Consider the following 20,024-nt stretch of genomic DNA (forward strand, 5'->3'; position numbering starts at 1 on the left):
TATTAGTCATCTGCTAACTCAATGACTAAAATAATAACAGCATGACATACAACAAACATGTTCAGAGAACATTCAGGTAAAATGCAAGCTGTTTCAGTGGCATGTTTTTTTTTTTTTTTCACCAGGCATTAAACCATCAATCCTAGCACTGGGAAGTCTACCATTTATCCAAACCATCTGTTCCTCCACATATTTACAGTATTCAGTCTGTAGGTCCTCCATCCAGACGGAAAATCCCAGAGCAACACACAGCACCCATATGTACAAAGCAAACCGTTGGATGTTTGTTCATCCATCTAACTGCTGGCAGAAATGAATCCTGAGTATCATAATACAAAACACAAGTGCTGTTTGTGCATGGAAACGATTAGTTGATGTGCACTCATCGACCCCGTGCATGATGCTGCTGATGATGCTACTCTCAGTCACTTTATTAGCTGTTTTGGAAAGATTAGAGGGTAGCACGGGGACTTTTCCAGATGTTACAGAGGCCATTATTTTGATACATATGCACGCATGGATGAAACGAGAGTACATGCAATCAGCGTTTAGGAGCTTGTGTGCTTGTGGAAGTGAGGATTCACAGCGAGGGCTGCAGCTGAGCCAGGCAGTCCAAATTCCTGAGGGACTTTCAGTCATCCAGCTACCATTTTTTCCCCTCTTTTACTGCCTATTTTCCTTTTTTTTTATATGCTTGTGATTAGTGGACTCGAATCAGTGCTTCTGTCATGACCTTTAGTCGGTCATTTTTCTTCATCAGTTACACCTAAAAGGGAAAAAACAAATGTCATATTTGTTCCAGGTGTTGTTAACTGTCTTTGTTCCAGCCAGGAAGCGCTCCTGAGTTTAATTTCTCTAAGGAAGAAACAAAATAGTGTGTACTTCTGCCAATAACTGATGATGTCCTTTAAATAGTCAACAGTTTTGATTTCTTTTAGCATTCATGCAAACATTTTTCTGTATAATCTCAATTATACTACTATAGAAATGGCTAATAGCCCTGATCAGAGGTTTACAAACGATCACCAGCATTAATGTCTTGCTCATTTAATGGTGCATTTTAATGTTTTTTTCTATGACTATAAAAAAAACAAAAAACTGACTTGATTGTGCACACCTGGATATATGAAAAATGTCCCATAGCAAGTTGCAGAGACGTCACATATTTTCTGTAGCCATCAACAAACTTATTGTTGGATATTCAACCGTTTGTTTGACAGAATTGGTAAAGTTGTTTAAGGTCTTGATGCTCAATTCCAATATTTTGCTGATATCAGATTTATTTTTGAGGTGCCCGTTCATACTACTATTAAATTAAAACTTCTGTCTGAACGGTTCATGAAAACAAAGTGACCACTACGCACGGATAACAGAAGGCGATGTCGCCTGTTTATGGAAGTAATGGTGAATGGAATTGTTTCTAGAAGTGTTCAATAATGTTTAATTTAAAATAAATAAACTAAATAAAAAAGCTGATACCAGTGGGCGTCTATCCTTGTTATTAACAGAAAGCTGTTGAGCAATGGGAGCCGACAATATTAAAACCATATCAAAGCAGGACTAAACAAAGCAAGAAATAAGCAGCACAGCAATTAGCAATGGTCTTTTATGGCAATATGCCGAGGGTCTTTTTCGCTACCAAAGGCACTGGTGCATTTAACAAAGTTGGGGGAATAAATAAGTATGACTACCTCCAAACTCTTCGACTTCACCTGAAATCAACAGTTAAATGATGGAAAATGATCCCAAAACACATCAAAATTAGTTTTGGCATGTATAAAACAGGCCAATAATAAGCTTCTGGAATAACCCCAACATTATACTTATTGAAAATGCAAACTCAATGCAAGGAAAACCAAGCAATTTAAATTATCTCTACCATTTGTAATGGTTAATTATCCAATCACAATTATGCCACAAACTTGTTGATGGCTACACACTTGCTGAGGTACATTATCCAAATGTTAATATGTGTAAATTCATTGGAGTTGTTTTTTTTTTCTGGTGAATTCATACTACCCTTGGAAAAAAATGGTTGTAAAAATGGCCCAAAATTAATAAGAGATTCATGCAGATGAGGAACTGTGGAGAAAACCTATTAACCTAATTTAACTCACAGAATAACAAGAGCACTGGGGTAGAAAAATTACCAGAGATATTCTAAATGTCAAGATATTCTTCTTCAACTTTAAACATAGCTAAAGCTTTGCAATACATGACATTTAGACAATCCTCTACTTTCACTATACTGCAATTTTTCCATTTTTCAAGCTCTATCTGACTTCCCTGAGGCTTAGTATGGTTTGTGTGGGCCACTGAATTATTAGTATCCTTTTAGCCCTATGACCTAGCGCTACAAAGAAATTCTGTAAAGGTGCAATCTCATACCAACAGTCACACTAGCAAATGTTAAAAAAACAGTTTAATCAATAACAACTCCAGGTTTTACATATTGTCAGCATATGTTGTTCCATTTGAATGCAGGTATTCAAATTGCGTTTGCCGATAGCTCCGACTGAGCATGCACCTGAATACAAAGCTTCACACAAACACTTGACAAGAGTGCTTCTTCTCTCCAGAGTCCGTTTCCAACAAAATGATTCTGACTCGGGAAGATCCAGGGTAATAAGCTTTTTATCCAGTGTTAACCTTGCAAGCTAATTGTTTGTACGTGTCTGCATTTTAATAGTGCAAAGTCTAAACTGACAGCTCTCAGTGGCATGGCCTATTCAGACTATCATAACACAGGCAAGCCAAAAGTAGGTTATTTTTCCACATAGCTTGTAAGGGTTTGTGTCTTTAAAAATACAAACCTGGCTCTATATTCTTATTCATTGAGCTAATAATTGTATATGAAAAATAATGAGTATAAAAGCAATTAACTTTCAGCCCAAGATGGTGAATTGGTCATCAGGTGTGAAAAAAATTAAGTGAGAACACACAATGCTGAATAAGCAGAAGCAGAGCTGACTTGATATTGGAGAGTGTCGCTCTGTCCAAGTGCTACAACAGGGTTTCCCCCAGCGTATTATAAGCCTGGCAAGCAGCCATGCTTTACTAACCACCAGCCAGGCTAAGCATTGGGTCTTTATTTTAAACTCCTCGATGAAAGTTCCCGTCCAGGAGAAAACCTGCTGGTCTAAATAGCTAACACGCTAGCTGTTATTAGCTTGATGCATACTACATCTACGCGCTGTGCCCCTCCTTCACAACGCCCCCCGCTTCACGGTAGCATGCGCACTTCCCAGAACCCGCAACGACACCTACCGGCGGGGTTTGCCCATTTCCTGGGGGAGAACCTGTACAGGAACACCTTTTAACCAGCACTGCAGATGCTAAAATTGCAGCCTGCTGCATGCTAATTTTAATCTCCATTTTAACGCCTTGCAATTTCCTAATCAACTTCAAAAGTGTATAATGGCAAAAAGGGACATTTTCTAGCTGTAATGACAATGGGTAATACAAAGTAATAATCTAACATGACATCTACTTGACCGTAGCTATTATTTGTTAGCAGTAGCTTGGTATGACATACATAAGCATATTTAACATTGTCATCTTTATGGCACTCGACGGCTTCTGTAGTAGTTATGTGCCACTTCTTAATCATATTGTAAAGATTTATGCCCTTCATGTTATGAAAAGACCCTGTTGATACAAGAGAAAACTGAGGTTTTAAAGAAAATGGCCATTTATGAAAGGTGCACCGGATTATACCGCACACTAAATATTCTCTTCAAGTGTGTAATATCACTCCGTCCCTTCACGTACACAGCCCTCGATCCGTCTCTGTCGGGAGGACAGAGAAGTTGGACTACACTGCCCTGTTTCTAACAAATGCCAAAATAAACGTACCTTTTATATTGAATTAATTTACTAGGTTTATTGTTGCTAGCGCATACTCTGGGTTAGTGCTGCCTAAAGGCTCACACATTCTCGGGCGTACTGTATGCATACTGTGAGCTTGGTGGACTCTGCACTGACTCTCCGCGGATGTCTTACCCTTCGTAGTCGAGCGTACTGCTGCCTACATTTCTTGTGGCAAATTCCTACAATTCCAACACTTTCTGCCAGTGGGACAAAGAGGCGGAACGGATGGTAAAATGTGTGATTAGCGAGCTGATTGTTTCTTTTCCAAAAGGCTCCCACCTGTCAGTGAGAACAGAGAGAGACTGTGATCCTGGAGACCGCCTGCTTGGAGCAGCTCAGTGTATCAGGCTCGGTGTCACATAGAAAACAGTTTAATGTAAAGAGTTCTTGCCACTAAGAAGTCGTAAAGGTTTAGCTCTGCATGTACTTGTAAATGCGAACCTCAGTGTAAGTGAACTACATCCGAGTATGTGGGCCTTTGCATGAATGCAATTCCAGTTTCAACATTACAGTCAGGCAGTCTTGTAGACTACTCAGGGGTCCGATCAGGTAGTGACACAGTGTACCGTAATGCTCTGAATACCCATTGAGCGGAGCTGCTTCGTTGCTAACCAAAGTCGTACTTACACATTAAAAAAAAAATTTGAGCGTATTGTACTACATAAAATTAGTCAGTAAACATAACTTTAATCATATATAAATCGCACCGGATTATAAGGCACACCATACATTTTTTAAAAGATTTAAGGATTTTAAGTGCGCCTTATAGTCAATCAATAAGATCTTTAGAATAACTCATTAATCTATAACTTGCATCCCTATTACTAACTCTTATTACCTAAATAACATGCAGTAGTCTGAGAATATGTCAGTATGTCTTCTGAGCCGATGGTAATACCGTATTACATTCATAATTCAAGCAAAATGTAACATTTCAATCCATGCATTTATACAGTTGAGCCAAAAACCAATTAGCTTTTTGCCCAACACTATAACACTAAACGGATTTTGCTCATGAGCAGGTAATTATTCCTCACAGAGGATTTTTACTTCGCTAAAGCTACTGTATCTGTATCCTCTGTGTTGTTCATCCCCCTCCTGTGGGCAGGACTTTGAGATAGTTAACCTAAATGTTTTGCATACCATACATACTGTCAAACCCAAGTTTGCATCAGATCCCAGCTGCCAGAAAGTTGACCTGGAGATATATCACTGTGCTGACCACAAACTCCCTCTCATTATTGTGTGATTTCAGCCTACAGGGAATTTTACACATTATACACGTTATGTACTCTAATATTGTGCAAATTAAGAAATGCATAATTTTAAAGACAAATGCCTTGGTATTTTTTTACTCTGTTATTTCAACCACTATAGTTAGTTTTTCCATGTACACACTGGTCCAAAACCCAAACCCAAACCAACTCTGACCAAGCCACAAACAAGGGGTTCACCATCTATAGCTCTGCCAAGGGGGTAAAATGAAGAAATGTATAATAAAACCCTCAAGATAGATTCCATTATTTTTAAAAAAAGAGCACATCTTCTCATGCGCATGTGTAATTATTTCCATCTCTGGTTCAGAGTTGTCCCTGGAGACAGAAGCTGTCGAGTCACTGGCAAAGTCCTGCTCGGTGTATGCACATCGCTGGTGTTATGCAACAGCTAATTATTTTCACTCAGCCTCCACAAAAAACACAGAAAGATGGAGAGAAAGACACAGAGGAGAAAAGGTGGAGGGGGAGTAAGTGATAATATAGACAAGAGAGGAGGAGAGACATCCATAGAGAAGGGGACAAGCAATAGGAAAGCCAGCAAAGAGAAAAGAGATTATAAGAAATGGCAGCGTGAGGAAGACAGAAGCAAAAGTGGAAAAGGGTAGAAAAACAGGCGCAGTGAAGGGCAAAGAGACAAAAATACAAAATCATTTTTTTTAATGCATCATCTAAAAAAAGGGGAGGGGAGAGAATAAAAAACTATCGAGCCGATCTTTTACCAATAACCAAGTCATGGCACCAAATATGGAGAGAGAGAGAAACATGATAGACTGTGTCAAAGACAGACGGTGCCCGGGGCTCTTTTCCTGTTCCACGATTTTTAGAGATTATGTCATTATTCATAAGAAAAATAGAAACAGATATATGTGCCAGTGCCTGAAGCGTAACTATAAATGAGGGAAGAGGGTTTCAGGAGTAGAGAGGAGAAAGGACAGGATGGGATGTACAAATGAAGACATTAGGACAAAGTGAGGACCAGGGCAAGAAACATTTCTACCTGCTCACCTCCATCACTCAACTGTGTAGCTGCCTTAGATTTCTATGGCATATAAAAATACACATCTTAAAATAAATAACATATAAAACTGTTGCAAAGTGTCTTAAATGCTGTATGTTGTAGAACACATAAATAATTAGCCATCAGAGTTTTTGGACATGTGAGAATAATTATATGACATGGAACATTTTACACAATCTATGCAAAATATTTCAGCAGTGGGTAGTAACGCCATCTGATCTAGTGTTACGCAATGCAGGTGCTCTGTCTGCACCAGTGAAGATTTACTCCTCTTGGAATGCCAGATGCTGTAACACGGGAGGGAAGCTGGACCCCTTGCAGACCCCTAACTCCAAGTTTGGGACTCTCACACTTTATTTATGAGTATTAAACCTTCAACCCCAGATGGCCAGGCAATTATCAATCGTGGAGAATGGAAAGAAAAGGATAAAAGAGTCTGGCATTATGGCAGAAGTAGTTAACCTTGTTCTGCCACAATAACAAGATAAATTTTACGACGTTCTAATACAGACACGCCACACAAAATAGGTGCAACTTAAATGAGAAATAAGTGAGATTTCACCATAAGGTAGGTTGTTGAGCACTCTCTGTAGACCAAAACAAGATGTGTGACTAACCATGTCTCTCTCTACCTCCACTCCAGCTGCAACCCAATGCAAAGTCACAAATAAGAATTATGCTTTAGTACCAACATAGTGATGTTTAAAGCGCTATTAGCTGAAAACATTACACACAGCAGATGAATACAGCTGAAGGATACATCCCTCATACATCAGGTGTTTACAGGATTTCCCCCCTAAATCCTTCTGTAAATTCATTTCAAATACTGGCAATCTGCTGAAAATAGTACTATTTTTCTTCCATGTTTGAACTTCCCTGCTTTTAAGCAGACATTGTACAAAATCTGTCTCTGTCAGATAAAAGATCGACAGACAAATACAATAGAAAAAAACAATATTGGTTGACCCTTTAAAAGAGGGTCTGCTTATTCAGAAACAAATTGTGAACACATTCCCCTGAATAACTTTGCTCAGTACAGTAGCTAATTATTTGTCTCAAACAAATATAATGAACAGAGAATAAAATGACAAATAAAAAAAAGGTTTGTCAGGATGACATAAGCGAGACAAAAAAAAAAGAAAACCAAGACCGAGCGAGAGCTCAGTCACATTCTCACCATCTATCCATCATCACTCTATTACAGCTTCACTGTAACTCACTTCATCATTTTATCACATCAGATGACAGATAAGCCCCGATTCATCCATCTATCTTTCACTTTTTTATGCATTTCTCTTTCTCACCCAATATGCTCACCTATCTTTCTGCCTCCAGGCTCTGTTAGGTCTGCTGGTACCACACAGCATAAATTTACAGCACATACCTACTCAATATATTCCTCTGGTAAGAAAGCTGAACAGCAACAGTTGATCCCTAAACCCATGCCTTAATAATATAAAATCCACTGCAACCAACTGCCTGCAGAAGTCACTTAAAATAGTCAATTGTGTGTAATTTAATCTCGGTATACGTCCAGCTGTCTGTCGATGGCCCCAGAGGTTTATTAGAGACCATTAGTGAACAAACGGCATGAAGCCCAAGGAAAACCGCAGACAGGTCAGGGAGAAAGATGTGGAGGCGTTAAAAGCAGGATTAGGTCACACAACAATACGCCAAGCTTTGGATATCTTAAGGAGCGCTGTTCCATCCATTAACTGGAAATGGAGTACATCTGCAAACCTACAATGGCATGGCTGTCTCCCTAAACAGACAGTACGGGCAAAGAGAATATTAATTAAAGGACCAGCCAAGAAGCCCATGGTGACTCTGGGGGAGCTCCAGAGATGCACAGCTTGGGTGGAAACATCTACAAACACATTATTAGTTCATGCACTACACAGACCCAACCTTTAAAAAGTAAATTTTTTGCAGGAAAACAATAAGACATCCTATCTGCAGTTGGCCACAAGCCATGCAGAAGACACTGCAAACACGAGAAAGAAGGTGCTCTGGTCAGAGGATCTCCAAATTAAACCTTTTAGCATGCATGAAAACAATATGTGGGGAGGAAAATCCACAAAGCATATCATGTTGAGCACTGCGTCCTCATAATAGCACATGGTAATGGCAGAATTATGCTGTTGCACTCATTTTCTTTTTCAGCAGGGACAGAAAAGCTGCTCAGAGATGGCGGGAAGATGGTTGGACAATCCTGGAGGAAACCCTGTTAGAGGCTTCACCTTCCAGCAGGACAACAAACCTGAACATACAGCCAGAGCTACGATGGATGGAACCAGATCATACGTTAAAATGCCCCAGTCAAGGCCAAAATAGTTATCATTCATTAAAATAAAATTATAAGCGATTTATTTAACAGTAAACACAAAAAAAGTAAAAATAAATCACAGCCCTCTCAGTTTCTGGTTAATGAAAATAACAGACTTTCAAGTCCAATTTCAATAAGTTCATTGATGTAAATAACAGATTTTCAAATGAATCATTTTTAAAAGAAATAAAAAAAAAAAGCAATTTCAAGCCATTCATTCAAATTTGAACAAACCTTGAAAACACATTAAAATTCAGCCTTATCTGGGATTTATAACAGCAGCATGCACTCTGTGCACCTGCAGAAACCCTGGACTTGTTAAATTATCAACCCATTGAGAAAAACAAACCCCAGGAACTGCTTCGGGGTAGCAAAACATAAGTGCCATGAAATCTGTTAGGAAGAAAAGGTTTTACAGATCCTACTCTAATCCATCTGTGTAAGTGAGCTTTCTCTGAATGTCTTCAGACTGGTAAAAGTAATGAAACTTTTGACTGAATCTCTGTGGGAAATTCATTAGATATTCCGTCTTCCAAAAGCTCTGAATCTGAGTGTGTGCGTGGCCTCTCGGTGCTACAAGCATTACCGGGTAGTCTGAGCATTTTCATTAGTTCCTCGAATGCCAAAAAACAAAAAAACCACATGGGTATGTGAAGCAGCTGCTGGAAGTACTAGAAACCTTGAGGGTGTACGTTCGCTGGCACAGCGAAGGCGGGGGGGTTGTAAAGCGGCTCTGAAACACGGGTTCGGGCACATCTGCCAACCACCTTAACGTCTGTGTCTGTCTGATTCACCACGTGTGTGAATCCTAAACCAGCTTCCCCTTATATTTCTTTGTGTAGAAATTACATGGTGACATAATATGGTTCTGTGCATTTAAAGTTTAAACACCTCGAGGAATTTTGTTAATTTCACTGAGGTCTCTGGTTCGGAGTAAATTAGCCCAATGAGGTCTGCCCCAGTCCATCCTTGCTGGTGTTTGGGATTTTTCTCAGCTGTGGTCGGACCGGCTCAAGAAATTGGTCGAAAAGAGGAAGTGAGATTCAGAGGTTTTAGTTTATAGCACAAATTTGACAAATTTCACAGGTTGTGTGTAATTTTATATACACCTGAGAGTGAAACTGGTGTTAAGCAATTCAATTTATTCCCAATCCTATCTTCAGGAGAGGGTGGCAGGAGTGTAAAACACAACGACTCTGATACAGAGTAGAGTATAACTCAGTCACTCACTTACATATATAGATGACCCAATTTTTTTTTCATAGGCCGGGCAGATTAAAATATATATATATATATATATATATATATATATATATATATATATATATATATATATATATATATATATATTCAACAAGGGAGTTTGTTACCAGTAGAAAATGAAATGGGCATCTCTCAAAGTATAATAAAACAAGGTATAAAAGAGTATCAATCTAGAAATAAAAACTTTTTATTCTATACGTCAAGAATTATTTATAACCCTTTTAATAATAAGCTGAAAAATCATTATTTGTATTACATCAATCAAACCCTTCTGATTGCTGCCCAACTTCTTTGGTGACTATTTTGGGTCTGAGATTAGAAGGCCTCCCTGCCATCACCCTAATCTCTAGCTTCGTTCACAGATTCTCAACCAAATCTAAGTCAAGACTTTGGACACCCCTGAATTAAAGTAAAAAAAAAATTTATTATTAGAGTAGTGTTATTGCTTTGTGCAAAATGAGGTTTATGTGTTTATATTTGGACAAAACTACACAAAAATGTTAAGACCAAGATTGGTCCTAATAAATTAACATTTAACACAAAGCATCCATAGGTTTTCAGGTCACCTCAGTGTAAAAAACAAAACAAAAAAACAATCCAACTACTTTAGCTTGAACATATGTAGACCTTAGCATGCTCACAGCACAATCAGCACCTTCAGCATACAAAAGCCACTTCTAGATATAAATCCATCCTACCTGACCACAGGCTCTGGTATGGCTTCCAGGTTGGCTGGGACCTGCACCCCCTTCTCCCACTCTTGTCTCCAGGGGTCCGACAGCACGTAGAAGTCGTCTGGACCCAGCTGGGCCGAGTCTGGCAACTTCATGGCCGTGATGAAGTCAGTACGAAACACCTGGAGGTCAGCATAAAGTGGGGAGAGGGAGAAAAATGTTGCTTACTGACTTACAAAGACACATACCCATGCATGGAAAGGTTTTTTTTTGCCATGTTAGTTTTACTTTGGTGATGACTGATTTGATTTCCCTCTGGAATAATAAAGTATTTTTGAATTTAATTTAAGCTACTGCCAAAAAGGGTTTTGGATTTATTTATTTTAATCAGTAGTGAAGGGAGTAGAGAGGCCAGATGCAACAATAAAAGCAGGACACAAAAAATAAAATAAAATGTAAGAAAGATTTCTTAATCACAAGCCAAAATTGCTCTTATAAAACAAAACAATCAACTACTGCAGTTCCTGTTATCTTCTTGGTCCTGATAAGGGCCAAACCTTCACATGGAACTTGGAAATTATGCAGATTTTTCCTTAAACAGCTTTAAATCTGCAGAAATTGCACTAAGGAAGAAATCCATGTGGATCAGTTTTTATTTTCCATTTGAAAATAAAAAAAATGTGTGCACCTTAACTGTAAACAGACATAACTTTTGATTCAGTAATGAGTGTCTTGGATCAAACACAAAGCTCAATCCTGTACATACAGGCGTTCACCAAATCAGACCTTGAATCCATTCAATCCATCCTCTTCTACTACGCCGTGCCAGCAGCAGGACCGGGTAATTATCTCTTGCTGCGTTAAACTTTTTTACTCCATCATGATACGCTGAAATCTGGGACATTTCCGGGACAAGTATTCCAAAATACCAATTGGGAATTGTACGGTGGGGCTTGGTTCTGTCAGTCTGTCACTACACTGTAGCTCACCACCGCCAGAGAGTGAATGGATGAATGACGGAGTGTAGTGTAAAGCGCATTCAAGTTTTCAGAATTTGCGTTAAACGTGTACAAGCCATGGACTATTCTATGAATCTCTCAAATTGAATTTACTGTGTGACCTTCTGCTCTCATACAACGTCAACCACCAATGGGCTTTTATGGATGACATAAACCAAGCAATTAAGGTTTTTGGACAGAAAACCTTTTAGTTTGCATCATCGCCACACTAAAAAAAAAAAATCTGAATATGATGAACTTTTATCTTTTATGTATAATGTTTAAAGATTTGAAATGCCAGGCTCCTCAGTTGCTCAGTGTCCCTTTTGTTCCCCTCAAGTCTGTAGTGTTAGTAAGTCAGAGCCAATTTTGTTCAAAAATCTTTTGCTGCGCGAGCCAATAATATGTAGCACTGTTTACCTGAGGACTTGAAACTGATTACAGATTGGCACATTTTTAGAATAAGACTAAAAGCGTTTTTTAGGGAAGTCTTGTTATCTATTATTAACAGCCAGCCCACAGTGGTTCTTCGATGGTCCTTTTGTGTCATTGTGGTCTGTTTTAAGGTCATTTTAATATTTGTTATGTATAATACTTCATCCTACAATGCAGTTTTATAGTCTATCTAAATTGTTTTATTTTGTTAAAGGCCCACATGGGAAAATGCATTGCAAATCAGAGAAGGCTTTAACTGTTATAGTATTAAGTCTTTGTTAATGTCAATGCTGGTGGTCCCCATCCAAAAAAAACAACAATAAAGAAAGTCATTCAGCCTATATAAAAGAAACGACATGCTACTGGGTAGCTTGGCATTGTGTGCAACACCTTGAACATGGATCAGAAAATGCAGAGATGAGAGCTGTCTGAGGAGCTCCGACAGAAGATTATAGATAGTAGTGTTAAAACTAATGGTCATAGGGGCATCCCCAAGCAGCAGGAGAACATCCTTTGAAGAGATTTGGGAAAGCTAGAGCTTACGCCCAGTATCATCTGCTTTATGTTTACAGAAGGACACTGAAGCTTTGAAAGGAAAGAACAGAATAACCTACTGTGAAACATTTAGGTTGATTCTGTTTTATGACTGCTTTGCTGCATTCGACAGCAAAACATGGGGAACCTTGATTCTGCACAGGCCACGATGAAGTCTTGAAGACAACCAAGCAACATTCATATTCCCCAGTATCAGAAAGCCAAGCCTCAATCACAGGGTGCTGACCCTTCAACAAGATAATAACCCAAAACCTTAAATGTAAAATAAAACATTGGCCTAATCTTAGACGCTCCTCCATGATTTCCTCTCAATTTCAACATTAATGGAAAGATCAGAAGCCTGAAGTGTGGAAAAGCCATGCTTCATACCAGAGAACGCTTGAACGGTTTGTTTGGGGAAGGTGGGCCAAACTACCCATTTGTAAATGCAGCCGTTTCATTGTGTTGCTTGTTGGTAATGACTACAAAAAAAGATCCACAAAAGAAACCAGAGATGTTTCTTAACAAGGTCGTTTTTCTATGGCACACCCTTTGACTGTTTCTCCTGTTCTGCCTCGATTCAGTGTGGATGACGTCACATGCTGCTCAGCTCCTGTAATTTGGTATGTGCAGTTACGTCTGCGGCAGCTTTAATTACTGGGATTTGCTGCACCTGGGAGGAGCACTATTTATACCTGGCTCTCCCAGTGGGTAACCGCCAGATTCTCGAAAGCCATCCATATGAGTAGACCATCCAACGTTCCTCGTTTGCCTTCCTGAGATTGACCCAGTTTGCTCTGTGGACTTCTGCCTGTTTGCCTTACCCCTGTCGGATTCTCCCAAAGTTGGCCTTTTGATTCTGGACACTGAACTATTGCAAGTACCTCTGAGTTAGTCTCTCTGCCTGATCCCCTCATGACCTCTGCCTGTGTTTGTGTGCCTTGTGGACCAAGATGTCGGACCATTCCTGGACAACCCTCTCTGCCTCACCCTCTGGTACCTCCGCCTGCCTCTGTTTATCTGTGTATGGCGTTGGACTGTTCCCTGGATTTCCCAAGCCATGTTTCTCAGCCATCTAGCTGTCACCGTCCCAAAGAATGACCTATGTGGTCAACTAACAAGCCTCCTGGACCCACTGCTTGGATTCAGTGCCACACCCTGAATTCAAGAAAGGTTAGCGGCTTCATTTCAGTGTGCACAACAAACCACAGGGTGTTCAAGAGCCACCAACCTGTCCTCTGTCATTCCAGTGGTTCCTGGGTACGTGCCAGACAGTTTCCAGCATCACTACACCTGTTGCTTTAATAAATCTTTTAAACTACTCTTTGTGTCTCTGCTGAATTATCGGGTCTTATATTTGCTTCATTATAAATTTTCCTGTTTTTGCCACATGAAACATTGAACTTAAGTATTAAAAAAAAAACATAGATTGGTATCAATGTGCAAAAAAACAATGAGGCATGCCATAAAACTGTAGCCAGTTTTTCTGTTTATTGTGAAAGGATCCCAACAAAAATGTGCGTATCTGTAAGAGTGGGCCCAATTAAGATGAAAGAGAAACAATCATTGACATATTTTGTTAGAGCAAAAATTAAATAGGAGGAGGTATTAAAGCAATCATTGCAGCAAAGTGTTTTGTGCATTAACCTAGAAACCTTTAAAGGTCAACACAAAGTGCATGTAAATACAGTCATTCAAATCCTGCGAGTAGGAGGCTTCCTGAAATAAACAAGGTGAGCTCGAATAAGGTGTTTACGAGACCCGGGGGTGTGGGTAGTTTAAACCAGATGATCATTCTCACACATAGAGCCTCTGTCTGCTCCAACTGGGACCTGCCGCAGTGATATTATCTGTCATAAAGTGAAGGGCATTGAGAACACACAAACACAAAAGGGAAAAAAAGAGCAACATCGACACTGTCTTTGCATTCAATCAGCCTTTAAACGGCTCCTCATCATCGTTTTTTAGTTGTTGTGCCACTTCAAACAGCCAAAACCATCCTCTGAATCTCTAAAACCCGCTGTGTGACTTCACTCCATCCCTACTTATCTTTAGTTTGACACAAGATCAACAAAGAGGAACAGATTCAAAAAGATAACAACAACAAGGGGATTCCAGTGTTTTAGCTCCTGGAGTCACATCAGTATGTGCACCACTCAAGTAAACACAAAAACCTGCTCTTTCAAAGATTGCCATATAATCACTGAGCATCAATAGATTAAATCTAATATCTGTATATGAATGCTATTATTAACTTCATGGGATTTTATACACACCAAATATTGTAGAATTTACAGACTATTACTTATTAACCCATTTAGTTAAATTTTAAGCAATAAAGACTTGGTGTTAGTATTTATTCCCATGCTACAAATGCAAATTGGCATTCTCTAGGGACCTACTTGAACCTGAGTGTGTCAATACTTAACAGCAACACTGACTCTCATCAACGCTTACATTTTGTGTCAAGACATTTCTATAAGGATTGTCAACCTGGGTCCTTTGGATTAAAAAAAAAAAGCCAAAATCAATGTTTGCATATCCTCCCTCCCAGCGGGGGGGAGAATAAAAATTAATTTTCCGACGCATCACAATGCAGACATGGACAATTCTGACTCGATTATCTTAATTGTTCCTTTATTACCTAATTTTGAGGAACACAAAAGGTGGAAGTCTAAAGTTCTGCATCCGGACTGTATGGTAAATAACACAACACAAACACTTCCACTAGCCATGAAACCATAATATGGATTTGTGACGGAGTGTTGCGGGGAGAGGGGTGTGGATGGAGGGGTGAATGACACATTTTTATTTTAAATGTGTCGTTGTTTGAGAGCGACGGTGAGTTCCAGGAGAAAACCTGCTGGTCAAAACAGCTAACACGTCGTTATTAGCTCAATGCACACCACGTTGCACCCCTCCTACAAGCCGCATGACACAACGCCCCCCCCCCCCCTGCTAGCGCGCACACTTCCCAGAGCCCACAGCAACACCTACCGCCAGGATTAGCCCATTTTCTGGGGGAAACCCTGTAACATATGTAGCAATATCAGCTACATGAAATGGCTTATACAGTGATGTTGTGGCACCTTTAAAAAAGATACAACAGAGCAACTTTGCTGTAATATGCTCAGCCTTTAAGTCTCACTCTGGTTAAGTAATAGCTTGAATAGAAAGCTGACAAGCCTCTGAAGAAAATAGTAGCCCCATTTACACTACCCTTGTTAAACCGATCCGAGCCGAGACCAGTCCGAGATTGGATCAGTTAACCAAGTCCAGCCTCGTTCTGACGACCGTTTACACACCACGCTATCTCGGTTCCTTGGTTGCTCCTCGCCTCCTAGTGACGATCTGCGGTACTGCTGCTCCCTGGGATTGAAGGCGGGACCAAGCAAATCAAAATGGCGGCGCCCGTAACATTCAGGATGTTATGCTTGAGTATTATTGTGATATTTCGGTGTATGCGGAGAGTCAGGCGAAGAAGGCAACCATTGGTGAATTTATTTGAGAGAGTCGGCTTTTGGGAAGTGGATGAGACAAACGAACGTCTACTCCGGGTTTACAGACGCCGGAAACGACAGACGCTGAGCTTCATCACGCTGCTAACAGAATCATCTCTGGAAATCGTGTGGCACGGTAAGGAAGCTAGTATAATTATCAATGTCTGAAATTTGTCTGAATGGAGTGTGAACCGGGACGTGCAGCCAGACACGCCGGAAAAACCGCAGACAGTCAGCTGACTTTAAGGGCATGACGCGGTCTGCTCATGCACTCTTCGTTATCAGAGTTATCTCGGTTACCGAGCTCGGACTGGTCTCGGCTCGGTTAAAAAAGGGTAGTGTAAACGGGGTTACTGTTGCTTTTAAAGTAGCTTTTTACATGTTGCTTTCTTGGATGTTTTTTAGACAGCACAGCAAACTGAAAACAGCGGACTTCAAGTCTTCTTCCCTTAGTAACAACATTCTCACAGAAGACGGTTGTTAGTACGACCTGTTAGTGCCCCTGTATGGTGTGTTCACTGACCAGAAAACCGCAGTATTTCTGAGTATCTAACCAGCTGCTCACCGGTCAGCTTAACCGCCCCCCCAAGACAGCCCATTTAAAAGTCAGTGATGTTCATTTAAGTGGAGTAAGAAATGAAAGATGAGTCCCAATGCGGTATATGAAAAGGCCATAATGTAAAAAGCAGAATCCATGCTTCTACTTCTTGGCTGCCGCTGCTGACTGCCGGCCAACACAAACAAATAATGAAATGGAGCAAGAAGTCGTGTGACTGAATGTGTGTTTAACTGTCTGCAAAACCTGTTCAAGCCGACACTACTGTCACGGACAGTGTGGTTGCTGAACTGCAGGATTTACTGCATATGAGTGTATGTTAGATGGTAAAACTAAGGCTGTAATAGATCTTTTCTCCCCCCCCCCTTCAACAAAACAAGGCAGAACAGATAAAGACTTTGGGCGACCAGCTCTTCCCTAATCTCCTTTTTCTTCACTCTCTCTTTCTCCTCCTCCATTTATCTTTATACTGCCGTTTCATATTTTTCTCTCCAGTGGAGAGAGAAAAGAGAAAAGAAAACGATAAGAAAATGGAAGAGAAATCAGGAACTGGAGGACACTGACTGATGAGACGGTAAGTGATGAGAAAAGATTAAAAAAAGGAACTTAATATCGTATATTAGGCAGTTAGGATATAGATGGGGAAACGGAAAAACAACAAATGAGAGAGACAGAATAATGAAAAGAACAAGGAGTAATGTGCCACATGGAGAGCAGAGGGAAGGAAAAAGAATGGGAGAGAGGACCTCAGTATATCAGTTTTATTACTGAGTGTTTGTACAGGAGTGGCTGCAGCTAATTAATGTCTAGGAAACTCTATTACAAGCTCCTGCAGTTTTATGTTCTGCCCTCTTTCTTGCCGTTCTACCTCTCCAAGCCTTCCACTGCACACCCTGTTCATCTCTTCCAAACGAATGTTTTTGGAAAGTATCGCTTAGAAATTGTCCTCCCTTACTGATGGGTGACAAGACAGGTGGTCAAGTACAAATAGTTATTTTACGCAAAGTTTAAAATATGAACGAGCCACGCTCTCCTCCATTTTCACAGAGCCACAAAACAAATCAAGGGGGAGAAAAAAAAACTGCGTGAGCCGAATTTTTGTAACTTGTTTATCTTCTGCAGGGTGAGTTAACGTCTTTGCTCCATGCAAACACAAAAACAAAGAAATGCATTTGGCTTTTTATTGTCACCGAGCAACTGATGAAGAGTCATGCGCGGGAGTGAGGGAACAAATGTCATTTCTGGCTGCTTTGTTTGTGGACAGAGACTGTTGCATAACGAGACTAGGGGAACAATGGAAACTCTGTCAGTAATTACTTAAAAAGCGCATTTTGTTCTCCATCCATCACTTGATTTGTTTGCAGCTTGGAACATTTTTCCACATCGATCAAACTTAACTGCCCTGCAAACGTGCAATTCAATTTTGCCATTTCCTTGCAGCCTTCCAAATTGTATAAATCACAGTATGTGGGTGAAAATGCCAAGTAGATTCCCATTTCCATTAAAAGAAGGAATGGAGCAAATTTCTAACATCTGTTCGTTGACATATCACTTGGTTTTTAATAACATTTGCTTCCATATTCCTTTTATTTTTTGCAACAAAGCACAATTTACCTCCACAATAATGTAAAGCAAGGTTGTATCTAACAAACTCATTTCCCCTTTAGTGCTTTTCTTTTTCTCAGGAAGAAATCAAGGCTGCAAAAGCAAATACAGATTTAGTGAATACTAAAACAAAACACTACAAACATCAGTTTAGATATTGAAATGTGTATTATTTTTTAGATGTTTATGAAGGAACTTGTGACTGAGATCAACCTATGGCCCTAGTCGACAATTGGCCAGAAATTAAAAATCTGTTCTTTTTTTTTTTTTTTTTTATCAGTTAATACCATCCCATGCATTACCAGGTCAGGCCTACAACAACATGCTTTGGTGTTGAAGTGATTACTCAGTGAAGGACACTCTAAGTCAGATATTTTCAGTCTGGAAGGTGTTTAAAAATGAAGTCCTAAGATGAAACAAGTTGGAGCTTTTACAAAATCAATGATTGAAAAAAAAAAAAGTAAAACAATATTGGTGAAATTATTTTAAGAATTTAAATAAGCATCCAAGCAACAAATCTTTCTCTACCGGTTCATTCCCACAACAAAAACAAGAAAGCACCCACTGAATCTAACTGCATGACCATGACAGAGCAAAAGAGACTTATTTGAAACTGGGATGGTCTTTAGCAGCTAAGGCTACGTTCACACTGCAGGCCTTGATGCTCAATTCCGATTTTTTTGTGAAATCTGAATTTCTTGCCTGTCTGTTCACATTTCCAAATATATGCAACTTGTATGTGATCTCCTGTGTGAACTGCATTCATACAACTTAAGTGTCCCGCATGCGTAGTAGAGGACGCAATGACGTCATACGTAGCAAAGCGTGCTCAGTGTTTGCGGAAGTAAACATGGATCGTAATGCTGCAGCGTATCTTGCGTTCTTTAAGTTCTTCTCCAGCCGGAGCCAGCACATTACCGACGCAATCTTTTTAGGAAGATCGAAAAGAAAGAGCCATTTTCGAATGACAAAGGCAACCTTTATGTGCGTCTGTGAACGGCTCTCTTTAGCGCTCCCACGTAAAGACACACATCTTCGGCGGGCCATAGCAGCGAGTAAAGGCGTTGCCATGGGGCTGTATTGGCTTGCAACAGGTGCTTGTTACCGTAGTAATAAGTATCAGTTCAGACTGTCATGAAATGATCAGGTACAGGACGCATATGCCGAAGGCTTGAGGCAGAGATAAGATGAAGACTAACCAAGAATTTACTTACTAATGCTAAACCTGTACACAACAGGCAGAAAAACACTGTTCCTGCAGCTCACTTAAGACTTCAGCTCACAGTGATCTTAAAGTGTAACTCTCACCAGTACCAGAGCCTTACTCCGCCCAATCTCATACTTGAAAAATGTGGTGGGCGGGCGGCTACTAGTGACAGCTGGGTACTCTTCTAGAACCTCTGTAAATGACTTTGCAAAAAGGGATTGTTCATGAAATTAAGAACATTATCGACAATCCTGAACTTCCTGTTAATCAGACTGTTGTACAACAACAGTGTCTTCAGTCAGAGGCTTCTCTGGATCAGCTGTAAGACAGACCGCTACAGGAGATCCTTCCTGCCTGCAGCCATCACCATCTTATCTTTTTTAATCTTTTGTACACTATAATGTGAAAAAAAACTGTAATCTTTGTTCATTGCCTATTGTCTGTTATGCGTACTCTTAACCGGAGTGTCCAAAAAGAAATGTCACCGCGGTTCGTTCGCTACGTCATAACCTTTCCGGCAAATGTGCTTTCATTTCCTGTTTTACACATTAACTCTTTTTCGGAAAAGCCAAAAACCACCTCAAGCGAGTGTAAAAACCTTTTTTGTAAAACTGAGGAAGTTATTTTGAATTTTATCGTTTCCATCAACCTTTTCAAATGCGATACTTGACGGAAACACAGCTATTGTGTAGTTGTTTTATTTAATGTACTATTCAAATCAAATTAGTATCATAGTAAGTAATGAAAACCTTCATTGCAGC

General features: G+C 39.9%; 1 protein-coding gene across 1 annotated transcript in view; it reads right to left on the reverse strand.

Annotated features, from left to right (window-relative positions):
• jade2 (jade family PHD finger 2) overlaps nt 1-20,024 on the reverse strand; it is a 235,921-nt gene that overhangs the window by 148,944 nt on the left and 66,953 nt on the right. The window contains exon 4 of the mRNA XM_012881493.3: nt 10,453-10,610. Coding sequence (XP_012736947.2) covers nt 10,453-10,610 — 158 coding nt within the window. The remainder of the gene's footprint in view (nt 1-10,452; nt 10,611-20,024) is intronic.

This window comes from Fundulus heteroclitus, chromosome 11 (assembly GCF_011125445.2).
Source record: "Fundulus heteroclitus isolate FHET01 chromosome 11, MU-UCD_Fhet_4.1, whole genome shotgun sequence".
NCBI classification, from domain to species: domain Eukaryota; kingdom Metazoa; phylum Chordata; class Actinopteri; order Cyprinodontiformes; family Fundulidae; genus Fundulus; species Fundulus heteroclitus.